The sequence below is a fragment of the Cladophialophora immunda genome (genome assembly GCF_000835495.1).
Source record: "Cladophialophora immunda strain CBS 83496 unplaced genomic scaffold supercont1.2, whole genome shotgun sequence".
Lineage (NCBI taxonomy): Eukaryota > Fungi > Ascomycota > Eurotiomycetes > Chaetothyriales > Herpotrichiellaceae > Cladophialophora > Cladophialophora immunda.
The window spans coordinates 4,319,707-4,343,104 of NW_015622542.1; the positions used below are offsets into that span (position 1 = coordinate 4,319,707).

The following is a 23,398-nucleotide window of genomic DNA, read 5'->3' on the forward strand; positions in this document are numbered from 1 at the left end:
GGAATCAAAACAATCTTGAAATTATCCTCTCCTTGTTGGCCGGCTGGTCATTTTCCTCCTCTTTCTGCGCCGACTCCCTGCATCGTGTCTCCTGAGGTGTGGTGTCCCGGTGATTGTGACAGAACCAGTGAGCCATCCGAGTCGAAGCGATGATTTCGCTTGTGGATACATTTTCGAGGGCCGGATTTGAGGCCAGCATTCTGATGAGGAGCAAGGCTTGATCGGCATGAAGGACCAGATTTCGTCCCTCGAGGACTGGCCCTCGCGGCTCTGGCCTGCGCAACTTGGTGAGTTGGGCCTTCCATGTGCCGCAGGGAAATGTGCGGCATGGAGCGAGGGAGTCACTGACCGCGTGAATCAACCCGAATTTAATAACTGCGATATGTTATGCCGGAGATGAAAGTACTGGACGAAGCGTGGTTTTCGCGGGCGCTGTTGGTCGGCGGGTCACAGATCATGCACCTACCCGATGAATGTATCCCACAACGCTTGTGAAGACCAAAACAGTTGTAGGTGGAGAAGGGAGAGTGAATCAAGCAAACACCCTGCAATGGACTTGAGCAGGCTTCCCTTGCTGTGCGAAAGCCTCATGTGGCCTCGTCGCCCGTTGCTTCCATCGGCTTTCCATTCCGCAGGTTGGCGCGAGCATACATAGGTTCTGGAGGCGTGGCACGTTGTTTACAAGGAGCAAAGGTAGGCTGGCGGATGCAAGAAAAAGGACAAAGAGACTGATATCTCTGCGTGCTAGAACAAGCACAGATCAAAAACTACCATAGGTAGGTACGCTTGCGAAGAAGGTTATGCAATCCTACATGGCTATTGTGCGCAATTACCTCTCAACTCCCTTGAGCCAGCCGCCGCAGTCGCACTGCGAGAGAACAGCACAAAGTCCAACCAACTCAGTAGATGGTGATCTTCTGTGCCAGCGCCCTCGCTATCGACAGCGCAGTAGTTTCTGCCGCCGAGTAGCTGGCACCATTCGCAAGCCCGCTGGATCCATTGACATTCACGGTGTTATTACCCCCATCGCCACTTCCCCCTCTTTGCATGGACCAATGCCTGACGGTCCCAATCCTGACAAACTCCCAGGGCTCCCTGGCCTTGAGGACTAGGCCACGCTGATCATCGAGCATGAGGGCAAAGCTTGGGAAATGCGGCTTGTCGTCGAACGTTGCGAAGCCCCGGCCGTGCAATGCCGCCTTCGTGGTGTCGCCGGCGACAACGAAATCCACCTCGGTCGAGAACGGGTGGAGTTTGCTATATTTTGTGTCTGATTCGGCGGCTTGCAGGAGGTACAACGGGGCCTGTATGGATCTCTGTCAGGGCTCATGGTCGGGCGACTCAGGGTGGATGGATAGATGTGCAAGAGGTGAAACAAAGAAAATGGAAGAGAGACTAGACCTCGAGTGTGATCCATCCCTTCTTGACTCTGCCATACCGATCTCTGCCCGCAATATCGACATGCGCACAAACACACCGAGCCCTTAGATTCTTATGATTCAGAGGATGGAAATTCACCTTCCCGTCCAGATTCGCCCAAGACCAGGACGGCGCGCGGTACTGCGGCGGAAACTTCACCTCTGATTTGGTCGCGGGAGGCATTGCCGCGTCGTGCGCAGGGTCATTGCATTGATGGGTCGGCTCGAACGTTTCTACGGACCAAGAGAGGTTCTGCAGGAGGTCGTTGCGCCAGAGGCCTGCGAGGTAGTCATCTCCCGTCAGCGACCCGACTGTGCTGGCAACGCCCGACAGGGCAGGCAGCTTGTCTTGATCTCGGGTCAGGTTTCGCGAAGTGTATTCTTCGATGAGACTGAGCCAGATGTTGGGCCAGGGGTTTCGGTTGCTGTCCTTGTCGTCGGTCTTGGAGTCGGAGCCATCAGCAGCAAAAGTCGAGCCCGGTCTTGACTTGACAACCTTTGATAACGTCGGAAAGTCTCGTTGCAAGAGTGCCCCGTCCTCGGCCAGGACATATTGCTCGCATTCCCAATAGAGCTCCTCTGTCCCAAAATGCAATGTGCGAGGAGAAAGGAGTCGCTCTTGAAGTGTCCAGCCACGCTTGTTCAACGGCTCGTGCTTCAATGGCTGGACTGACGCCCCAAAGCTCCCGACAACATATACCCTTGGTTTCTGCTTCAAGGACGATGGCATCCACTCTGGCGTGATGTACACTCGGGATTTCCGGTTACCGCGCATGCCAAACATGTTGTTGAATGTCCTGCAGGTAACGCCGTCGCCTGCGTAGTCTACTACTAGAGGCGCCGCAAGAGGAATACATCGTCTTCCGGTGGATAGAGTGTCGACCGAGACGTGTGGCCTGACATAGGTCACTTCGATCGGTTTTGACGAGTCGCGGTAGCAGCCCGACGAGTCATCTGCCGAGCTCATGGCTGACAGTGTCAAGTACGAAGCAAAGTAGACGATGCCCATCCTGGAAGCCTCCGTTTCCCAGTCAAGCTGCCATGTCGTAAGCCACGAAAGACGTGTGGTCCAAGTAGATGGAGGACAGTGGGAGGAAAGACTTACGTCGTCGTCCTGTATGATGCACAGCGAATCAATCCACAGATAGTGGATCCCGAGCTCGCGAGTGATGGTTACGGCTTGTTGAAAAGTTGCCGGTAGTTCAGCGAGCGGGATGCCTTCGCAATGGTCCATATATGTCTTCTTTGTTGTGGTGATTCGATGCGAGACACCCCAGCAATGGCTCAGGGCCACATACTGTCCACGCCGGCCGTTGGTCGCGACGAGGTGTATAGTATCCCCTTCTCGGTTGACGTCGAGGACCCGAGTCGGCAGTGGTGGCGACGTGGGTTTGTCTGCACATGAATGACTTCGACTGCAGGCATGACCTTCATTGCAATCTTTCAGCCATTTCTTGATTCTTTGGATTGCTATAGCGGAACCTTGATCGTTTGTACGAAGTCGGCCCGGGACCGTGGTGGCCAGGTCAGAATCTTGTGAGGAGGTTAGTATAGAACTATGTAGTCGCATTGAAGGAGATGTCAGATACCATCGTCTGTGCGTATCCTTAGGAATGTCCCTCTTATGCGAACGTCATCGTTACTATTGCCTTCTGCCGTCTCTATACTGGGTCCTGTACCGAGCCGTACGCCCAGCCCTATCAACTGAAGCGGTCTGTCCGTGAAGGGCGACTTGTACCAGCTACCGAAAAGCCAGGGTCGAATGTTTTTACTGCTTTTATCGTCAGCTGGAAAGCGAGCGCGAGGATCCAAGAAAGCAGGTTCGCGGAGGTCAGGTTCTGGATCGGAATTGTCAATCATTGCTGCGCCATTTTCCATGGCACGCATGCCTCCCAGGAAGCTGTAATTGCTCTCTGTCTCTCGTGTCATGATGCTGCGGCCTGAGGAGTACTCCACGCCTGGTCTGAATGCCACCATTCCGCCAATGTCCACCAGGGAGCAGCCCGCCGCCCACCAGATGAGACTGCATATTTGACATGACTCTTTGGATGCCTCTAAGGCGTCAAGGCTTGGTTGGTGCGGCAAAGCGTCTTGCTCTTCTGAGGGCAGGTCGCCAAATGGGATGTTGTCGCAAAATTCACAGAGCATCGTGGAAAGAGATGCAGTTGGACTGTAGGGGGCACTTTCGTCGTTTGGCCCACCTCGGGGTCATAGCAGACTTCTCTTACAACGACACTGTGAAGAGAGAGACATGGTGATGCTCTTCCTACGGCTGTGACCATGGAGTAGCGTTCCCATGACTTCTGTTCAGCTCCTCGGGCTCTTCGGTTCTAGACCACTTGATACGAGGCTGGATGAACAAATCGGCGCCTAGCCTTCGGAAAAGAAAGTTTCTTGGACAAGGACATTTTAAGCGAACACAGGCGAATCATACAGATGCAGGGATCTGGTAGACACAATTTGAAAGGCTCACTATCTTCTTAGAGGGGTGGAAAGCCTGCCTTGGTCAAAAGAGTAGAGAGGCGGAATCGGGAGTCGCGACGGAGTATACAGTGCGAAGTGGCCAACTAGAACAGCCTAAATACTCTGTCAGCAATGCTCCACGGTGCTTTAGCTTGGCTCACCAGGAACAGGTCGTTTCGAAGTGTCAGCCTACATAGACCCCCTTGCCAAAAGCTTCAGTATTGATCTTTCTACATCTCGTGAGGCTGGTTTCCCGGCCCCCGAGTTTGGACCTCCATGAACTGCGACACATCTGTAGCCATTTCCGACATGGCCGCCATCAAAGCCTGCAGCTCCGGTTCATTATTCTCCTTCCTGAGCATTGCGAAGAAAGGATCTGAACTCGGATTGTCCGGATCTGTATTATGACAGCGAAGCTTGTTCGCCGACGAGATGGGGTTCACGAGCTTCTGAAACACTTCCCTTCGCGCATCAGCCCAGCGTTGAAGTATCGAGGTTGATACTCCTTGTGCAAGGACGTATGTCAAAGCGTCGGCCAGGGAGTCCGCGTCAAGCAGCCCGGTGCTGAGCCCTAATCCTCCCCAAGGCTGAAGCCAACCCGTCAGCAATGGTTTTACTTATAGCCATTCGATGGGAGAGTGGAAGACTGCTTCGTTATAGTGAACGGTCAGGGTGGAACAGAAAATTCAGGACAACGTACATTGTTCAGATGGGCCGCGTCGCCGATCAACATACATCTCCCAGAGAGCATGGATGGGACAATTCGTTGATGGGTCTCGTACCTCTGCGACCGCATCACCTCATACTTGGCTGGTCGTGGGCCAGGGAGCAATCTTTCCAACTTCTGTTTCAAATTCGAGTCGAGGACGTCCGGTTCACACTGCTCAGGGGCCATGGGCACAGTGATGCGATAGTAGCTGGGCCCACGCTCACAGGGCGTTTGAATGGGGCTAAACAACGCCCAATCGACTGGATCAACAATGTACACAAACGGAGGACCGTCGCTGGGAAGGGGAATGTTGGCCCATGTGTCCGTCGCCACGAGGACCTGAGGCCAAGTGATACCCTCAAGAGGCAGTCCCAGCAATTTGCGCACTGTGGACTTTCCTCCATCAGCCGCCACCAGATATGATCCCCGGAATGAGCGCTGGACACCCTGCTGGTCAAGGACAGTCACATTCACGCTCGCCGACTGGTCCTCTTGGCTCACAGCAATGACTTTGTGACCAAAACGGATCTGGGCAAGTCCCAAGGCGGTCAATTCGGACATGATGATCCCTCTCAAACGATCTTGTCCGAGTATGGTCATGCCGTAGCCGCATTCGCCCTCCTTCGAGGATGACCCTTTGGTCAGGTCCCAAGATGCAATCAGCTCGCCCCATCCTCGGCTCTCTGGAGATGTCTCTTGGGTTGTTCTCCTCCAAGACAGACCCTTCAGCAGATACCCTTGATCTCGAACTTCCTCCCAGATCCCTGCATGCTGGAGAGCGAACTGTGTCGGGCCAAAGTATCCCAGTGCACGAGGCGTCGGGAGGAGTTCCGCGTCTTGCTCAAACACCACAGTCCGAATTCCAGCCCGGGCCAGGCGCAGCGCCAGGAAGAGACCTGTAGGTCCCGCGCCCGCTATCAGAACAGGTGTCGAAGAGTCCATGTCACTTGTTACTTTGATTTTTTGGGTATGTCAATATCCGAACAAGCGATGGAAAGTGCAAGGATATACACCCAAGAGGGAGATCTATAGTCCTTCTTTCACAAATACAGAGAACATCGGGCTCTGTATGGAGTGATACCCGAAGCCATATGGACCATGGCTGATGCAGGTCATTCCTCTACTTCCTGCACGCCACCGCCACTGCAGGTGGTACCCAGAAAGGAAGCCTTTCTGTCTTGCCGGCGAACCCACCACTTCCGTCCCGAACTATCACTCCAAGGTCAGGTAGTGTAATGCAGGCTACAAGTCCAGAGTACCAATTGCTCAGCTAAGACGAATCGGTGCCATCAACTGCGCACAGAACAAACTCACTCAGTTTGACTCTTCGCTCCAGAGCGGGGTCCAGAATGTTATGTTCCCTCTATTGCCAAACCAAGCCAGTCCATCATGCTACCGTTTCCAATTACGGAGAGAAGAATGATTCGAGACTGCTCGTGGTATTCAACCTGACACACACTTCACAATAATATTTGTACTATAGCCTCACTCCATCCGGACCATCGACGGCGTAGTCTACACGATCTTTCGACCTCGAGACCACACCTCTTTTTGGGGATTCATTTTCGCATTTTCCAAAAACAAATAGTAAATAGTTCTCAATCGGGAAGGTGTTGTTCCCTTGGATGTTCTGCACGTTGCAGATCTCATATTGGGCCCTTAGTCGCAGCCGGCATACCGTAGACGGTAGCATACCACCCGCCCGCCGCGGCGCCCTCGACCACAATCGTGCGGTCCTGAATGAGCCACACCTGCTCCCGTTCATGCCACCGAAACACGTCCCTCCACATGCCCCAGTGGTCCGGGCTCGCACGGTCCGTCACGGCGAGATAAAACGCCTCCGAGCGTGCTTCACCCTCGCCCACAAAGACGATGTCGACCGTCGTGACGTGGTGGCGGATGTACGGGGCCTCGTTGCCGCGGACGACCTCGACCATGCGCTTGGGGTCCACCGCCACGCCGTTGGGGAGACGGTACAGCGCGTCGGGCCCGAACAGCCTCGCCATGGCGTCCCAGTCGGCGTGTTCGCGCGCCAGGGACGCGTACCGGTGCATCACCGCCGTGATCTCGGCGCGGGCTGTGTATTGTTGCTCGCGCGTCAGTTCCATTCTTTCATGTGGTTTTTGGATGGGCTGGATTGCTGGAAACTCCGATGGAGAGAGGTGAAATTCGAGGTCGGGGGATGTTGGAGAGTATTTGCTTGTGGCGGTCCAGGGAGGGATATCACGAGCTCATTCCTCGTGCTGGGTGCCTGAGCCCCATCTAAACATAAGATAAATATGAAGGGGAGGACGGAAAATAACTTTTCAGGCCCGTGAGCCTGAACCCTTTCGAGTTGTTGGCGGAAACGAGATTTAGTATTCGGTTCGGATGTGGTGGGGATCCACGGTTAGATACATACTCTGCTCGGTATCTAGGTAGGTACCTCTATTAGTTAGTCGAGAACCAAAAACCTGATTGCCATTTACGGTTTGATCCTAGAGGGCGAGCGAAGGCCGCTTTAATCTGAGCTTTAACTGGGTGCTGCCTGAGCGCTCCCTCAGCGCTCGGGGAGTACTCCATACTCCCCGAGCATTCCCTAAGCAAATACACCTGGACTCCAAGATTTATTGTAAACAATTCCAGGCTGGTTCCTGCGGTTTTGTACTGGGAGTTGCTCCACAAGAATGGCGTATTGGTTGTAATCTATGGAAGGACGAGGGGTCTCTCTATTATATGCTCAAAACGTAGCCAACCGCATCCACTTCGATCCCACACATATAAATACAGATCCTGGCAAATATAAGTACGTCGTCCCTCCCTCGCGATATATTCCCCTTCCATCCGGTAGTTATGAGCACGACTATTTTTATTAGAACCTGATTTATCGTTCTCGCTACGGCGTTTATGTCATGAACGTGGGTTCTGACAAGCCATGTAAGCTAAGAGGTCCAAGTATGAATCATGAAAAGGCAAGATTCTTCCCAATGGACTACGGAGCGGTAGTTAATTAGACCCTACCCGTATTACGACAATTTGGATCGCACCCGGCCTACCCTCTCTGATGCCCATTCTTCGAGCTCGCAAATTCGGTTAAATCGGCCAGATGGTCCGATAAGCACACAGTCCTTTGCAATAATAGCTGCTTCATCTTCGGCCGTAGTTTGGCTGAGCATGGACACGAGCGCGGATGATTTCCAGTTGGACAATTCCTGTTGGCGACTCTGTAGGCATGTCGCAGAGACAAAGACGAGATTCAATAGAACCATGACTGCAGGTATCAAAAGATATGGCCAGCGGATATGAATATATTGCTCAGGGCCATATGTGGAGCCAATGGCAGTCGCGCCGGACGAAGTTCTGAAGTACTTTGTCAAACTCTGGGCAATATGGTGGAACACCAGAGGAACAGAACTGACAGGGTCCTAGGTCTGAGAGGCCTACTGCTTGAGAAAACTGGCCTGCTGCTGAACCGTAGCTAGATTCATTTGTGAAGTATGCGGTAAAGGTGGAGGCCATGTCTTGCTGAGATAGGGCGTCAATTGCAACCCTCCTCTTCGCTCCTTGGACATCCGCTTCGAGTTGCCAGTAACTTGCAGAGTAGGCTTCCGTTCCTACATCCGCAGTCTGTGATGTCCAATTACCTGCTATGAAATCTCCCAGCGTCTCAACGAGAGTCCCCGCACGCACGACGAATGTATATAATTGGATGCCATAGGGCAGGGTACAACAAAGAGCTTGATACTGCATGTTGAATGCGTCGTCTTTGTTTCCGTTATTTTGTAGGACAAGAAAGACATCGGCCAGAAGCAGTCGGTTGGGGTATGGCCCCTGGGATCCCTCGTCGTACAAGTTGACGCTACCCATCTGAAGTTCCATGAAACTATCAGCAGTGTACCCAGATTGCAAGTCGGGACCGTATGGGACCTGGAGAGTATATGTGCCATCGGTATGACTGCTACCTGGGCTGAGTCGGAGTTGATCGGTAATATTGGAACAGTGATAGTCCACAGGCAAAGATGTGTAGACAGGGAATTTGCAATTACCGGTATGGCAATCAGCAGGTGTGGCGTAGATCGAGGGAGTGATACCAGAGGTGTCAGTATCTTTGCTCTCTGCACCCCCAGAGTTTCTTTTTATCAGCTTGGGGATTAAAAAGGCCCGTGAAAACCGCATTTTGCAACATAGGGTCAACCGTGTTTTGACTCTTGGTATAGTTGTGACACACCGGCACAGTTGCATTGTCGATCGCTTGCAGTCCTCAATGGCTGCGTCGTCGATGCCTGGACTGATACATCAGAGGCGAGTTGCGATAACAATAATGACAGCACCTGTATACGCCAGAGTGTTGCGCGGGATCCGAAATAACAGGATAGAAGCGCGAAATGGACCACGAGTGGCGTCGTCAAAGGTCTGGAAGTTGTTGTAGCGAATGGTTCTGGCGATACCACATCCACTTTACTTGGCCTAGTGCCGATGTAGTAGCCAACAACACAGCCCCTTTCAAGGCGGTTGCAAGGATCGATATGACGGTGTTGACGCTCAGGTGTGAGTGCCATGTGTTTAGAGCCAGACCATCAAAATGAAAGAGTACCGCAAAGATCGTGACTAGGCACACGATAGAAAGCGCAAGTGCGAGGTACTCAAGTACCCAGGTGTCCCTCAATCCATGCGAGCCGCCGATAGCAGCAGTCCCGAAAAATGTGGGTAGCCTTTCCTTCCAATTCTCATTCTTTTCGGTGAAGTTTCGCTTAAAGGTGTGCAACACTCAATAGCTGGTCAGCGTAGGTAAAATGTGTCTAGTTAGGAGAGACGAGTGTAATCTAGGTAGACGCGAACGAGAATTCCCGGATAGGGTGACATACAGGGGCTGGACACTCAGCTTTATAAATGGTAGTCGACCCAATTATTGTAGTCCTGCGCTCTGCCTTGATCCGACTATCTGATAATTCTTCAAAACTCTGAAATTCATGATCGTGTTTCTCATTCTTCATTGATTTTCATCCTTCCATCTCCGCCGGCACCCTCGTTTTTAGGCGAGAGCCGTCCTTCTCAAACACCGGAGTGGAGAAAATCTCTGCTCTATCGAGCTTTGACGCTGGAAGCAGATTTTCAGGACGGTTTCGGAGTCGTTTGCGTTTGTTCTGACGGACAAACAAATAAAGCAGCCCGAGCAGTATCAAGACAGCTGCAGCTGTGGCAATGCCTATACCTGCCTTGGCGCCAGTAGAAAGCGAATGTGAAGCTTCTGATGCGATGGGCGAGGGTGTGGGACTCGAGGAAGAGAGAGTAGTTGTTGTTGTCAACGAACTCGTGCCACTCGCAGGAACGGTGGGAGTAGGGCTAGCAGCGGCGGCGACACTGGAGGTTACAGGTAAGGTGTCATTGTTTGCTACAAGAAGGACTCCTGTGTGATCCGAACAGCAGTCACTGCTTGTGCCGATACACCAACTTCCGTCGGTACAATTCGATACCGTCGTGTCTGGATAGATAGATATATCTACTTTAGCACTCCATGTACGCAAGAGATGGGAACTCGCAGCATCTTGTTCCATACGTACCTCCAGTTATGTTGGTGTACAACTTCACACAATTGGGATCGGTAAAGTCTGGATCGGTACAGCTTTCACGCCACCAGATGTGGTACGCCTCGTTCCAGCAAAGACCGTTCGGCATACATGTGTCCCAGCTGGCGCAGCACATTGATACTGTACCGTCCGTAGGGTTACATGGTTGATAGGTGCTGTTCTGGGGGGTAGAGTAAGGGCCATTCGTATCTTCGCCAGCTGGCGTGTAGCACGTCTTGGATGACACTGCGAGCCGAAGCGACAGGAAGAACACCATCCAACAGGCCTGAACAGCCCTCATCTTCGAGCACGAAGAGTGCATGTCGTGGCAAAAGCGGGCCAAGCAATCCAAAATTGGTAGGAGGATGTCAACAATGAAGAGAGATGAGAGATTCTGGTGCAGAAGAGGCACACGGGTCTGCTAAGGGGGGATATTAACAGACTTCAAACTCCGTATCGACCACTCCCTCCACCCAGGCAAGGGCCCAGGACGTTCGAAGCTGGCCCCTTCACTCGATCCTCAGAGGCTGCACATATCATATATCAGGTTTCCGTCCCGTTGGCGATAGCAGGGGTCGTGCCGCTTGTGTTAGGCCTCCCGCAGCCCGTGTGCCCCGTGCCTAGGTGCCTTGTCTGCTTGTTTGCGCCTTATTTCGCTGGGGATCAAGTCAAGCTTTACCAGCCGAACCGTTTTTCGGGTCGATGATTGATTCATGGAGTCGACAAAGATAATGTCTGGCCCGCCAAATCCTCACCTTGGGCGGACAACCAAACGCGAGTCCAAGTGATTCAGAAGGTCTTCCAGGCGTCAATCCAGTCAGTCAGTGGTGGAGCGGTGAAGAGGTCTCTCGGATCACCTTTGACACATATCCGCGTCTCATGCATGTGCCTGCACCAAGTTTCGACCAAGTTTCGGGAGCCCGTGGATCGATCTGGGACAGCTGCTCAACAGCCCATTCCCACGGCACTTTCACCCTCATACGGAAGTATGGCCGTCAGCTAGGCCGTACTGCGTACCTCATGAGACATTCGTCTTCTGTAAGCTCCTAGCAGCCGATAACCCAGCGGTTAATGTGCCAGACGCTTGTTTTCGGACGGGTTTTGCCCGCAGAATAGAGGCATGAATTCAAGCCACAAGACTGGACGTTTGGGCTCATAACTGGCGCCAATTGCCTTTCAGATGCGTGCGGTCACAACAGTGTGACCAGAGCCGTGGCCACCGAGGCATTCCGAGGTTTCGAAACACCAATAGCAATGAACCCATGGCCAAGTTGCCGTCCCGCAGTTCAGGGGAGACCTGAGGCATCTCGAGGCCTAGACCAATAGCTGCTTCCTCTCGCACCGCCATACACAAGGTTACGTAGGCAGCAGCGGAAAGGTAGGCGATTTACCAGGTACCCCTGGCGCCCGTCTGGAACAGATGTCTAATCGAATGGCAGGTTTGGCCGACTACGAGAGGCCTGATGAGGCGCTCAGTGATGCTCAGCCAAAGGCGCAGGTAAAGCTCAGGTTAAAGCGGCCTTCGCTCACCCACTATGATCAAACCGTAAATGGCAATCAGGTGTTCTTCGTTCTCGAGTAATATAGGTAGCTATGACGCGGAACCAGGAGCACGCCCCGACAAGCAGATTAGCCAACGCTGAACTATGGGCTCTCAAGTTCACGACATAAGGATTAAGCCTAAAGACTACCAGATCAGCCAAGTGACACTCTACGATTGTACCCTGTTCCAGATTATTCCTCGTTCCAGAACTCCTCATTACCGGTTCGAATATTTCCCGTCCCCGAATTGCAGGATCTGTTTGGGTGATCGGAAAAGATCGAGGAATGGTCCTATGGTTTCCCACCAACACATTTCAAAGCCTCCTATACAACATAACTTGCCTCCAGAACCCCATAAGCCAAATCCCCTGAAGCTCCATGGCGCGATTTTAGTGGGCAGCAATTCCTGTCTCAGATGTGCTGATGTTCCGCCGCTGCAGGCGAATCAACAGCCCCTTTTGGGTGTTGAAGAAGAAATTGTACGTCTTCCACGGCTCCTTCGTGGCCAGTTCCAGCTTGAAGTCCCGAAGAAGGGCGGGGATGAGCTTGTGCAGTTCGCTCAGGGAGATCTTTTGTCGCAAGGTCAGCCAAGTGCCTTTGACCACTTTTCTCGAGTCCTGAAGAGAAGAGGAAACTCTCTGCAAAACCGGAGGTCGGGGAGCATTTTGGTAGAGGAGATGGCCAACTGGGATACAGCCCGGGAGCCAAGAAAAGGTTTACTTACGTTCTTCCCCAGACAAGTCCTCGTTCCAGCCCCGAAATGGAGCATGCAACGATCCATGCTAGCAGTGCTGTCTGCAAGCCACCGCGCCGGTCGAAAGGTATCTGCATCCTCGCCGAAGACAGATCGGTCATACTGGACTACGGCCGCGTTCATCCCGATTCGAGTCCCACCGGGGATGGGCGTGTCGGCTATCACCAGGCCCTGGCGAGGAACGTCACGAGGCAACGTCAGTCCCACGCTCGGATGGAGACGCATGGCTTCCTTGATGCTCGCACATAGCAGTGGTAGTTTGGTCGCCTGGGAGTAAGCAACTGGTCCTGTGGCGGGAATGGTGCCGTTTCCCATTGCTTGGTCGATTTCTTTCACGACTTGGGCGTAGATTGGCGGATTTGTCATGAGAAAATACAAGGTAGCTCTCATGGCTATAGCAGTCGTGTCGGATCCAGCGAATCTTTTTTTTTTGTCAGCGGTACCCTATAACCGCCTGTCCAATCCCATTTTGAAGATCCTCGTGAGAACGAGTCGGACTTCTGGTCTACTTACATCGCCGAATAGGATTCCTTGGCCATGTCCTTCTCACCGAAGTTGACATCTGCGCCCTTGTTTTGCTGAATGTCGAACATCTGCTGCAGCAGGTCTCGTCGCGGTGGGCCCTGGTTGGGATCCCGTAAGAGCTCTGCACGTTCCACCACGCAACTCTTTGCCGCTGCCTCGATGGTGCCGATGGCCTCAAAAGCTCGGCGTACTTTGGGAAACATAAAGGCTGAGACTGCTAAGAACGTCCGAAGGTAGCTAGGAATGACGCTGGTGGCGCTGAGAAAAGGCAGGAGGAGGTCGAGAGACGCAATGAAGTTCTCGTGGTCGTGACGTTCTTGCATGAATCCAAACATCTTGCCGAAGAAGAGCTCGCCAACGACGTCGAAGGCGTACCTAAGAGCATGGGATGAATCAGTCAGAGGACCGTGGCACAGCTTTGCATATGACAACAACGTACATTTGCAGCCACTCTCCTAGGTTCACGATTTCTTCAGCATCCGCATACTCTCCCATTCGCTGCATGAAAAGGTTGGAGCAATTGTCAATGTACGGTTCTGACCGGAGGATATTTGTTAGAGAGTAGACATGGCTGATGATCCTTCTCCGCTCGGCGTGGACCTTTTCGTCGCGCTGACTGAAGTGGTCTGGGAAGTTGCCGATGTTTGGGTTCTGCCACATGCTGTAGAAATCGCTCTTTGGAGGCGCAGATTTCATAGGATAGATTATGGGGATCGCCTTGGGGTCTGAACAAGCCACCTCGTCAGGTGCTATTCTGACCAGAGGCCCAAAGGCGTCGTGCACCCTCCGTTGCTCATATTCCATGTCTCCACAGAGTATATGCCATGTGATCCAAGCTCGACTGATTCGTGCCAGGAATGGCCCTGGGATGTGTCGCAAGGGGTGGAAATATAACGCAAATATGACCCAACCGACATAATATACAACAAATGCAACTCCTAATAAATAAAGATGGCTTTGGACCACCTTCAATATCCCAATGGTCGAGGACCACATACTTTGCGTTGGAAAAGGAGAAACCCCAAAACCAGAGGAATAGGTATTGACTCTAGCATCATAGGCGATGAACTATTCCAGCGATGCCCATTTGAATAAAGTGGCAGAACATGCGGCCGAAGCACAGCTGATCTCGAAGCTATGCGGGTAACAGCCTTGTCCTTGCCAACCCTGGTTCGGTTCGGCTGTGGAGGGGGTGGAGTCGCCTTCCCCGGCCGGGGGTTCGCTTGGGAAATGCGGAGACACCGGGAGCAGCTGAGGAAGCTGGTAAGTTGCGATAGGTCATATCGAGCCACATGGTACCATCGTTCTAGGTTTAGTACCGAGACGCCAGAGATACGCCAAACCAGGGGAGAATTCGCGGTGCTTTAGCCCTTGTGTCCACAGGCCTTAACCCACGACATGCGTTGAGAATACGGCTCTTCTCCGGCATGAAGATCTTGTTAGAGACAGGCGACAGTAGCAAGGTGCTTTTGCGTGCCGTACAGCCAAGGAGATCGGGTCCACAGTGTTGCCCTTCTATTGAAGAGAGCAACAGAAGTCTCATTCTTCGTCAATTTCACCACCACTGTCGCAGTGGAGCATCAGCCTAGATCACGGTTTTGTGCCAACAAAGTCGTACTGTCTGATGGCCTGTAGGAAGCGGTAGACGTCTTCACATATAGGTGTACTCTGGAGTCTCCCTTCTTCCAGCAGATCCAAACACAGTTTGAGGGCGTCATAAGATTCCGTGACGGGAGTCAACAACCCGGTGGCGTGAAGCACACAAGGAATACCCTCTCCTTGACGTAACACTCTTCCATGGGGCCCAAAGTCTTGCTCGGGATCGTTCAATGGTATCCGAGGAGCAGCCCCAAAATCCAGGTCGTAGGCCTGTTGCGTGCGGCCTGGTTGGAGCTTACATCCAATGCCGTAAGCCCACATAATCAACGACACGCGGAACAAAGCTATCGGCCACCAGAGCGGGCGCAGGACAATATACTCTGGACACTGCAAAACCTTTAGGACTTGGCCTACATGCGCCAGCGCCTTGAGCGAGGCCGGTGACCGAACCCATCGTTGGAATTGTGGTATGAGTGGCTTGGCACCAGCTGGGCCTTCTCGGCCAGCGAGGAGTTGGATGTCACTGAAACATATAAGCAGTTCCAGCCATACTAAATGGTAAATCAGTTTGCATGCAAGGGTCATTTCGGTCTCGCCATCACCGCCGAGGACTCTTTGGCTCAGAATGTACCACTTGATCAGCATGGTTTGTAGTTCTTCTTGTCGGAGAGACGCAAAACTGCTGGATTCGAGATGGGGTTCGTCGGCATAAGGTTCTGTACTGACAAAGCGATTACTTTGGACGAACTGAGTGACTTGAGTCTGAATAGCACACAGCAGGAGCCTCAGCTGTAAGGCGGTGACATGGCAATGCAGCTCAAGAAAGTCGTGTCGAAGAAACATGCAGTAGAACGCCGCCAGGGACGGTGGATGCAGTCGTGAGTGATTGCCTGGGCCCTGCAGTTGACCATAGCGCTCTACCAGCGCCCTCCATTCCTCTTCAGTCTCTGCAAAGAAGAGCTCGTCTGCACAGGGAATGGGGCTGCGCATGTCCGAGAAGTGGATTGTAGGGGATAAACAGTGGAAGAGACCAATCTCTTGTTCCACGATATACCAGACATAACCCATTCTAGAGGTTTTATATCAGTGATGTTGTCTAGTAAAAGGCTCCTGGTATTCAGACAGGTGAATGGGAGGGAATCTCACATACCGAGTCTTCCGCTCTCTGCTTATCCAGGCTCCCCAATTGGCGAAGCTGGACTCAGCACTCTGCAGATCGACGGAAGCAGTAGACTTGAAATAGCCTCGGCGGAGAAATGCCTACATGGGTGTCAGATCAATATCCTGTCTCGACGAGAAAGTAGTGGTCATGGTCTCACTGACCGTTGAAAAGGTACCCCGAAACGCCTCCGCGAGCTCCGCGTGTCTTTTGTTGCCGCACCAAGCGCTCAACACGGTGACTAGGAGCGCGGTACTCATGGTCCAAATATCATTGATCTGATTTTCATCCCTTGTCATTGTTTCGTTGATCATGTTGCGTATGAGAAAGGCCAGCTGGATCGCGAACGATCGAGCTTCCGGCACGGGGATGGTGAGACAACCAAGGGCCATCAAGGTGGAAAAGAACAGGCCGATGTCAGAATAAGCTTCATCTTTTGCCCAGGTGGACTCGAAGAAGGTACTTGGATGTACCATTGGGTAGAGTAAAGCGAGATTCCGATGACATTCCGCGAATATTGCCTGGACGGTCTGAAGAGGTGGAAACAGGTGTGGAATCTTCCTCACAAGATCTTGATCCAGTGCCTTGGACACCATGACATGTATACGAGAAGAAACAGTGTCGCGAAGTCCATCGGCGACCACCGGCCCTAAAGTCTGTCTCAAGCTGGATCTGCCGTCAAACGTGTGAATCTGTGCCCAACTTTTTGAATCGTGCAGGAAGTCGCAAATCCGTATCACTTCAACAGTAGGTCCCTTTTTCAAGGGATGAGAATGAACCCAGTCGGCATATGGATCCACCGTGTTGTCCACGCCGTTTGGCCCATGTGCGCCATTGACAGAGTTCTGGGTGCTGGTTCCTTGTCCTAGAACCACATCGTCGGAAACAAATACCTCAGGAAACCAGAAGAGCTGCGTCAGATTCTCGTACTCGAATGGATTGTGGCAGTCAAATGAAGCAAAGTCGTTCCACAGAGGTCCGCCACTCAGTCCAAACGTGTTCAAGTGGTGCGTATTTGCAGTACTGATCATCGGTTCTGTCGGCTGCTGTTGATCTAGGGGCACTGGGTCCTTGTCCAGTGGTACTCGGTCGGAAGTCTTGTCGTCAGACTGCCCGTTCTTTTCAACACTGTCTATCGAGTCATTAGACACGACCCGCTTCTTCTTTCATTGCGCTTCGGATTTACCTTGTCCATCTGCCCACTCCATGCTTTGGTGGGAAGGCTAATGGAAATGAGGGAGTCAGCGATTCAACTTTTCTCTCTTGGTAGGTCTTCCCTACCCCTAGAGCCGGCCAAGATATGTCTTCCGATCGAGTGTCGACAACATCAATCTCCCTGTGCATCTCTTTGCTGGCGCCGCAATTTTGATGAGCAAGCTCATGATTTGGAAGGACACATCGTCTCTTGAGGGGATGTGGTCTATCCAATGTACAGAGTCTTCCCCTAGCAAGGCACTGGCCACACGGTATTCGTCCGTCACATCTTGTCTTTGATCGGGAGCAGGCATCGCAAGCAGCAGAAGCTCGCTTTGACCGGCTTGAAATATCCTGGCTTGAGGTTGTCGAGGAGGAAGACGCCTCTTCCGCGGGCCGGTGTATGGAGATATGCCTCTTCAGAGCATCGCTGGAAAGAAATAGGATCAACCTTGAATGTCACGAAACCAAAAATTGGCAAGGTAGTGGATCATGATGACGGACCTTCTGCTGAATGTTTGCGAGCATATGTCACATCGGAACGATCGCAACTCGGTATCTGACGCAGTGATCAGTTGCCTCGTCACGGCCGCTTGGAAGCGAAGCCTTACGTTTGATAGTGTGTCGCTGCAAGTGCTCCCTTCTAGAGAAGCTCTGCTGACACAGGGTGCAACGGTAGGGTGACCCGAAAGGCAACATGGGATGTCAACTGGTGCACTCTGATGCACCGGCTGAGTGTTTGGTTACTGTTATGATTCGACAATACGCTCCTTGAACAGCCTCTTAGACTTTTGTTGCGTGTTTCGGCGAGCAACTACCAGCTGGCCTGAGGAATTCGAGTAGAGGAGCAAAGTGAGCCCAAAGACGTGAAAGAAATTCAACGGAGCCAGACAGCAACTGCCTGGCTGGCTGATAGTTGGGGGAGATGCACGGGGCTGCCCCCACTCACTCGCAAGGCTGCTTCCCCGGTTTCAAGGCAACCAACTTGAGAAGTTCTGGCATCGTAATACTCCATACACGGAAAAGATCTCGTCTCTAGCTTCATTTCTCCGCAATACCGACAGTACGGGATCCAATCCTTGGTGATTTCTACCAGCCTCGGCCGCTCGGTTACGTCGAAAAAGTGGTCGATGCTTAAATTCGGCTCGGCTGTGGTGGGGGTGGCGTTGCTGCAGAGGTCAACACTTATTTGTGTGTCCATTCTGGTGATGCACAAGTCTTCTTTTGACCAGCAGAATGCTGACCAGTCTTCGTGCCATGCTTCCTGACCACTCCCGCTCCCGCTCCCACGAGCCAGTCAAGGAGTACCTCGTGGTATGAGTGTTCTTCGGACCACAAACCATACTTCCCGTGTACTGGTTCTGAGCTATTGACTCTAGACTCTGAATGAAATGGCAACACAGAGCACCTGGTAGATAATTGCAAAAAGCAAAGCTGTCAGCACAGAGCGAATACGTTCCCTCGCCTTATCAGTGCTACATGACCAGAGAGGTGCAGTCTCGATTTCTAGGGGCATTCATTCAAGTCGGTATTTTGGAGCAGCTGGTGCGTAGTTTCTTTTCTGATACTAGTCCTAGGGGACTTGACATTGTTGTGTAGTCTTAGTGCCCATGAAGCCAATTCGACTCCTAGTCGATTTATACCAGGAGATATGTTAGGTGAACCAAGTACCTCTGCAACAACCAAGCCGTCAAGCTGTTGTGCACGGACAGAAACACAGCAGCCGAAATCGGAAATAAGGCGGAGACCCCTCGGCATTTGAAGTGCACGTGACATATGTTCTCCGCACCGGGGAAACACCGCCCCTGTCGCCGACGCTGCAGCCTTGTGCGGGGAAAGGCTGTCAATGTCAACAAGCGACCGAGTCCGGAGGCAGATTCCCAGCTCCTGCCCTGTTTCTGACTGCCTCCCTGCCGCCCCATTGCTTTTGTGTTATGATAAGCTCTAAGCCCCTGACCATCTAGCTTTGAAGAGGATTGAAAAATCTCTGAAGCTGAGGAGAGAACCACACAGATATCTGCAGGGCACAGCAGCGGTCAGTCAAGATGGGGGGACTTCAGCAAGACTTTTTGAGGCTGCTCCGCCGACCTAGCACTCCGAGAAGGTTCCCATGCCTCATGACAGGCTCTGGTAATAGGAGATATTCCATCAAGACAGGCCCAACAAGGAAGGATCGAATACCGCTCTCTCGCTGGAATGCTCAACCGGGACCGATGCCACCCAGGGGCGTTGCGTCTTGCCGCTGTCAGAGCACGCTCAATGTCCCGGATGCAGAGGCATTCCAGTTCAACGCACCCTCCAGCCGACCCCTCTCCGACATAACGATCGTCGCCCTCGAGCAGGTCATCTCCATGCCTCTCGCGACCCGCCATCTCGCCGACCTCGGGGCTCGGGTCATCAAGATCGAGCGGCCCGGGACGGGGGACTTTGTGCGGCACCACGACAAGCGCGTCCGCGGGAAACTCTGCAGCCACTTCGTGTGGACCAACCGCAACAAGGAGTCTCTGGCGTTAGATATCAAGGAGCCGCGCGACATGGAGGTGCTCCGGAAGTTGGTCTGCGAGAAGGCCGACGTGTTTGTTCAGAACCTGAGGCCCGGCGATGCCGAAAAGATGGGACTGGGCTACGAAGACATGAAGGCCATGATGAATGCCGCGTATCCCGGGGAAGCGAGGGGCGACAGGTTGATCTATGCGTCGATCAGCGGGTACGGAGCCAACGGACCGTACGCGCACAAGAAAGCGTACGATTTACTCGTGCAGGCGGAGGCCGGGTTGGTGAGCATCACCGGCACCAAGGACGAGATGGCCAAGGTAGGATGCTCGATAGCGGATATCGCAGCGGGCATCTATGCATACAGCAGCATTTTGGGGGCAATCATCCAAAGACAGAAGACCGGGAGGGGATGCGAGATCGACGTCTCCATGCTGGAGTCACTGGTCGAGTGGATGGGGTTCCCGTTGTACTATGCGTTTGAAGGCCAAACGGCGCCGAAACGCGCGGGCGCCGCTCATGCGAGCATCTACCCCTACGGCCCGTTTTCGACCGGCGTCGCACCGGACGGGAGCCTGGGCGCGCAGGTCATGCTCGGCGTGCAGAACGAGCGGGAGTGGAAGATCCTGGCCACCGAGGTCCTCGAGCGCGGGGATCTGACCACGAACCCCAAGTTCCAGGACACGGCCTCGCGGAGTGACAACCGGGCCGAGCTCGAAGCGATCATCAGCGGCATCTTCGCCTCGTGGGGAGGCGGCGCCGAGGAGGTCGTCAGGCGGCTGGAGAAGGCCGGCATCGCGAACGCAAAGGTCAACGACATGCAGGGTGTGTGGGAGCATGAACAGCTCGCGGCGCGGAAGCGGTTCAGGCAGGTCGACACTGAAGTCGGGCCCATCCAGGCCTTCCTGCCGCCTGGGATGAGCTCCGATCTGGACGCGCGGATGGAGAGGATCCCCGCGGTGGGAGAGCACAATGAGAAGATATTGAGTGAGCTGGGCGATTCAAAGGCAAAAATATAGAAAGTATGAAGCTTCTGGTTCACATCTGGTGTCTGGCTTCGTACTGCAAGATTTTATATTCTGACAGGCTGGAATGCTCGTGGGGATTATATAGAGATAGAGGCATTGGTTAAGCAGACTGTTAGCGGCTAGCAGAGTACGAGTTACAGTCTTTCCCGGTTCTGCTGAAGTTATCGTTACACCATATATAGCCTGAAGAATGCTCGACGACAAAGTAACAACCGATGTGTTAGTGGTAGCTCGTGGAAGGATGTATCAAGGAACATAAGGAAGCATTAAGCATTCCAGTTTGAAAAGGCGGGCACGATACTCATTATAATAAAAGGTATAGTAAAGACAATTCTCAACCTGATAGCCAACTACGTCTCAGCTAACCACCCAGCATGGCAACCTAGTCATTTGCACCAATACAAGGTCCTCGCGGCTTCGATATATGCACCCACCGAGTAGCTATTTCGGTATGTGAGCGGTCCCAGGCATCTCTGGTGCATCGTCGGCATACTCTGCCTCACGCCTCTTCACGCGGATCCTGTAGATGACGAACCCAATAATACCAGCGATAATCAGGACACCTGCCACTCCTCCCACGGCGCCACCCACAATCGCAGCCGTGTGGTTGGGTTCAGCCTTTTGAATCACTGCGGCTGGGGAAGTGGATGTGACGGAGGTAGTGGTAGAAGATGGTGGAGGCGTCGTCGTACTGCTTGTCTTTGATGTCGTTGTTATTGTCGTCGTCGTGGTGGTCGGTGGCGAAGGTGGTGGTGAGCTTGCCGTCACATAGGCCGCAGTGGTGCCACATTGAAAGGTTGTGTATGCCGCGATTCCATAAGTGAGGACGATGGTCACGCACTCTGGGTAAGAATCGCCTTTTCCACTACATATTTGTTTCAGTATAGAGGCCATTTGAGTCTCTTCTATACATACCAGATCCCTGTTTGGAAACCAATGCACCCGGTGGTCACACCACATATGGACGAACTTTCAGCTATATCGACACAGCTGGTCGTGTAATAGCAATCACTGACGAAGTCCCCGTTTGCGTCGACCGAGCAGCAGGCCATGAAGCGGAGGTTCCCATTGTAGGCACAATACTCATTCGGGGGACAAGTTATCGGCTCGTCGTTGAATATTGCACATGTGTCCGTGAGATCCCTCTTCTGCAGCCGGCGGCGATAGAGGTTGTAGTAGGGAGCAGGTGTCGGCATTGGCGACCAGCCACGAGGATCGAGGCCGATGAATCCAGTCTCCATGGCGCCGACATAGTCGAGGGCATATGCCACGCCTAGGGCGTGGACAAGAACTGCAAGCGCCGCGAAAAACATGCTTGCACTATTTCTTCAGACTTCCCTGGAAAAGACGTGCTCTGTTTTCTGGTGATCAAGGCAGGGAGACTTGTCCCCAGAACCCTCTTCCCTGACCTTCCCCTCTCTTAAGCACTGAGGCATTTTCCCGTCTCCAGCCTGATGTTGCGCTTTCGACTTCTCTCGCCCCTCCCGCCGAGCTTTTTGTGCTTCTTCCTGAGCTAGCATTTGGGATGCATACACGAGATAGCCCCAATGGTCTCCTGCACGCAGTCCAGTTGAGGCGTTGACATCTTTCAGCTGACACCGCTCTTGCGCTGCTTTTACAGTCCTGATCAGGCTGAGGCTTCGCACGATTGGCTGCGTTGCGACGACGGGAAACGCCCAGGCCGATTTATCCAACCACCAAGCTGCTTTCGGAACTGTGGCTTCACCCAACTTCGTGGAACCGACCTCGCCTTTCGTATATGCATGCTGAGTTGAGGTCTGTGACTTAGCCCCCTTCCTTATCAACCCCGCTCAAGTGCCCTGCGCCCGGTGCTGCCTGGTCGGCTGACTCTGTCGCTCCTGAGTCTCCTGTGTCCAGAACGTTGGCGACGGACTCCCCCCCTCCCCCCCCGCGTGAACAAGTGTGTTTTCAGCCTCACCGGTCAACTTCGAAGCGAAGGAGGTGGAAGGTTGGTAACTTACTAAGATCCCAGCCTGATCAGAACGATTTTGGGCCTTGCTCTGAGTTTGCTATCCATCATCTTGCAACCATGAGCGGGAATCCGTGGTCGGCAATAACTGCTGGCGTCAGTTCGGGCCTAACCTTTGTCTTCAAGATTTGCGAGGTCACCTACGCTCTAAGGGCCGTCGATCAACAGACGAGAGAGTATCTCATCACCGCGCAGCACGCCTGGACCAACATCAAAACCTGCCGCGATTTACTCAGTCACCAGCAAGACCTGCTGCCGTTGTCGGAACGGAAGGACTATGAACGAGTGATGGAGGAAACGAAGAGAGCGGCCGAAGAGGTCGCTCTGCTCCTTGAGCCCGCCCGGGTCGACCTGGATGCGGACTGCAAAATCCATTTCTCGACCCGAGTCATGTGGGTGCTAAGCGACAATTCCAACGTCGGCGCGGCGTTGAAACGGTTGGATATCGTCCACACAACTCTCACGCAGAACATCGCGACGCTGAGGCTTCTGAGGTCTTACGGCACCTCCGGGCTCGAGCCGGTGCGCAGCAAAGAAAGGCCTCCCAGCTACAATACCAGCCAGCTGCTTCAATGGAAGCACATGAGCAGGCTGACCCCGAAGCCGAGCTTTGAAGATCTTCGTACTCTACGGGCCGACCCCGAAAACACAACGCGCGAGGCGGCACCGCCGATGAAAGAACTTCCTCCAGAAATGCCCGCCGATGTCCCAGCACAATTTATACGCAATGTAACGGGTCAGAGAAGTCCGACCATTGAGCTGTCACCGACCCGGATCCGTAGTGAAACGTCGACTCTGGTAGAAGTGCCCTGTGGCAATGAACCAGTGCCGACCATGAGAACCACGGGGTCAGCGATAGGGTCAATGACGGGGTCGACACTTGAGACGAGCGAGTACAAGCCTCGGACTTGGCTCGAGCACCAAGCAATGAAGTCAAGTATGCTAAGCGAGAGAAGAGCAAGAGCAACCCACGTTTGA

At 53.2% G+C, this 23,398-nt stretch overlaps 5 protein-coding genes across 5 annotated transcripts; 2 read left to right on the forward strand and 3 right to left on the reverse strand.

The window, feature by feature from the left end:
• Window positions 1-7,595: 7,595 nt before the first annotated feature.
• PV07_03782 (uncharacterized protein) lies at window positions 7,596-8,745 on the reverse strand (the record flags this gene model as incomplete). The annotated part of the gene is made up of 2 exons (XM_016390536.1): window positions 7,596-7,949; window positions 8,014-8,745. 2 exons carry the CDS (start codon window positions 8,743-8,745, stop codon window positions 7,596-7,598), a joined length of 1,086 nt encoding a protein of 361 aa, XP_016252438.1.
• An 824-nt stretch (window positions 8,746-9,569) lies between these two features.
• Window positions 9,570-10,437, reverse strand: PV07_03783 (uncharacterized protein; the record flags this gene model as incomplete). The annotated part of the gene is made up of 2 exons (XM_016390537.1): window positions 9,570-9,930; window positions 10,127-10,437. The coding sequence occupies 2 exons, from the start codon at window positions 10,435-10,437 to the stop codon at window positions 9,570-9,572; spliced, it is 672 nt and encodes a 223-aa protein (XP_016252439.1).
• An 8,517-nt stretch (window positions 10,438-18,954) lies between these two features.
• PV07_03784 (uncharacterized protein) lies at window positions 18,955-20,421 on the forward strand (the record flags this gene model as incomplete). Its single annotated transcript, XM_016390538.1, has 1 exon — window positions 18,955-20,421. One exon carries the CDS (start codon window positions 18,955-18,957, stop codon window positions 20,419-20,421), a length of 1,467 nt encoding a protein of 488 aa, XP_016252440.1.
• Window positions 20,422-20,871: 450 nt separating this feature from the next.
• Window positions 20,872-21,807, reverse strand: PV07_03785 (uncharacterized protein; the record flags this gene model as incomplete). The annotated part of the gene is made up of 2 exons (XM_016390539.1): window positions 21,346-21,807; window positions 20,872-21,295 (listed from the first exon to the last, which is right to left on the reverse strand). The coding sequence occupies exons 1-2, from the start codon at window positions 21,741-21,743 to the stop codon at window positions 20,872-20,874; spliced, it is 822 nt and encodes a 273-aa protein (XP_016252441.1). The 5' UTR covers window positions 21,744-21,807.
• A 549-nt stretch (window positions 21,808-22,356) lies between these two features.
• On the forward strand, window positions 22,357-23,398 carry PV07_03786 (uncharacterized protein; the record flags this gene model as incomplete). Its single annotated transcript, XM_016390540.1, has 1 exon — window positions 22,357-23,398. Exon 1 carries the CDS (start codon window positions 22,481-22,483, stop codon window positions 23,396-23,398), a length of 918 nt encoding a protein of 305 aa, XP_016252442.1. The 5' UTR covers window positions 22,357-22,480.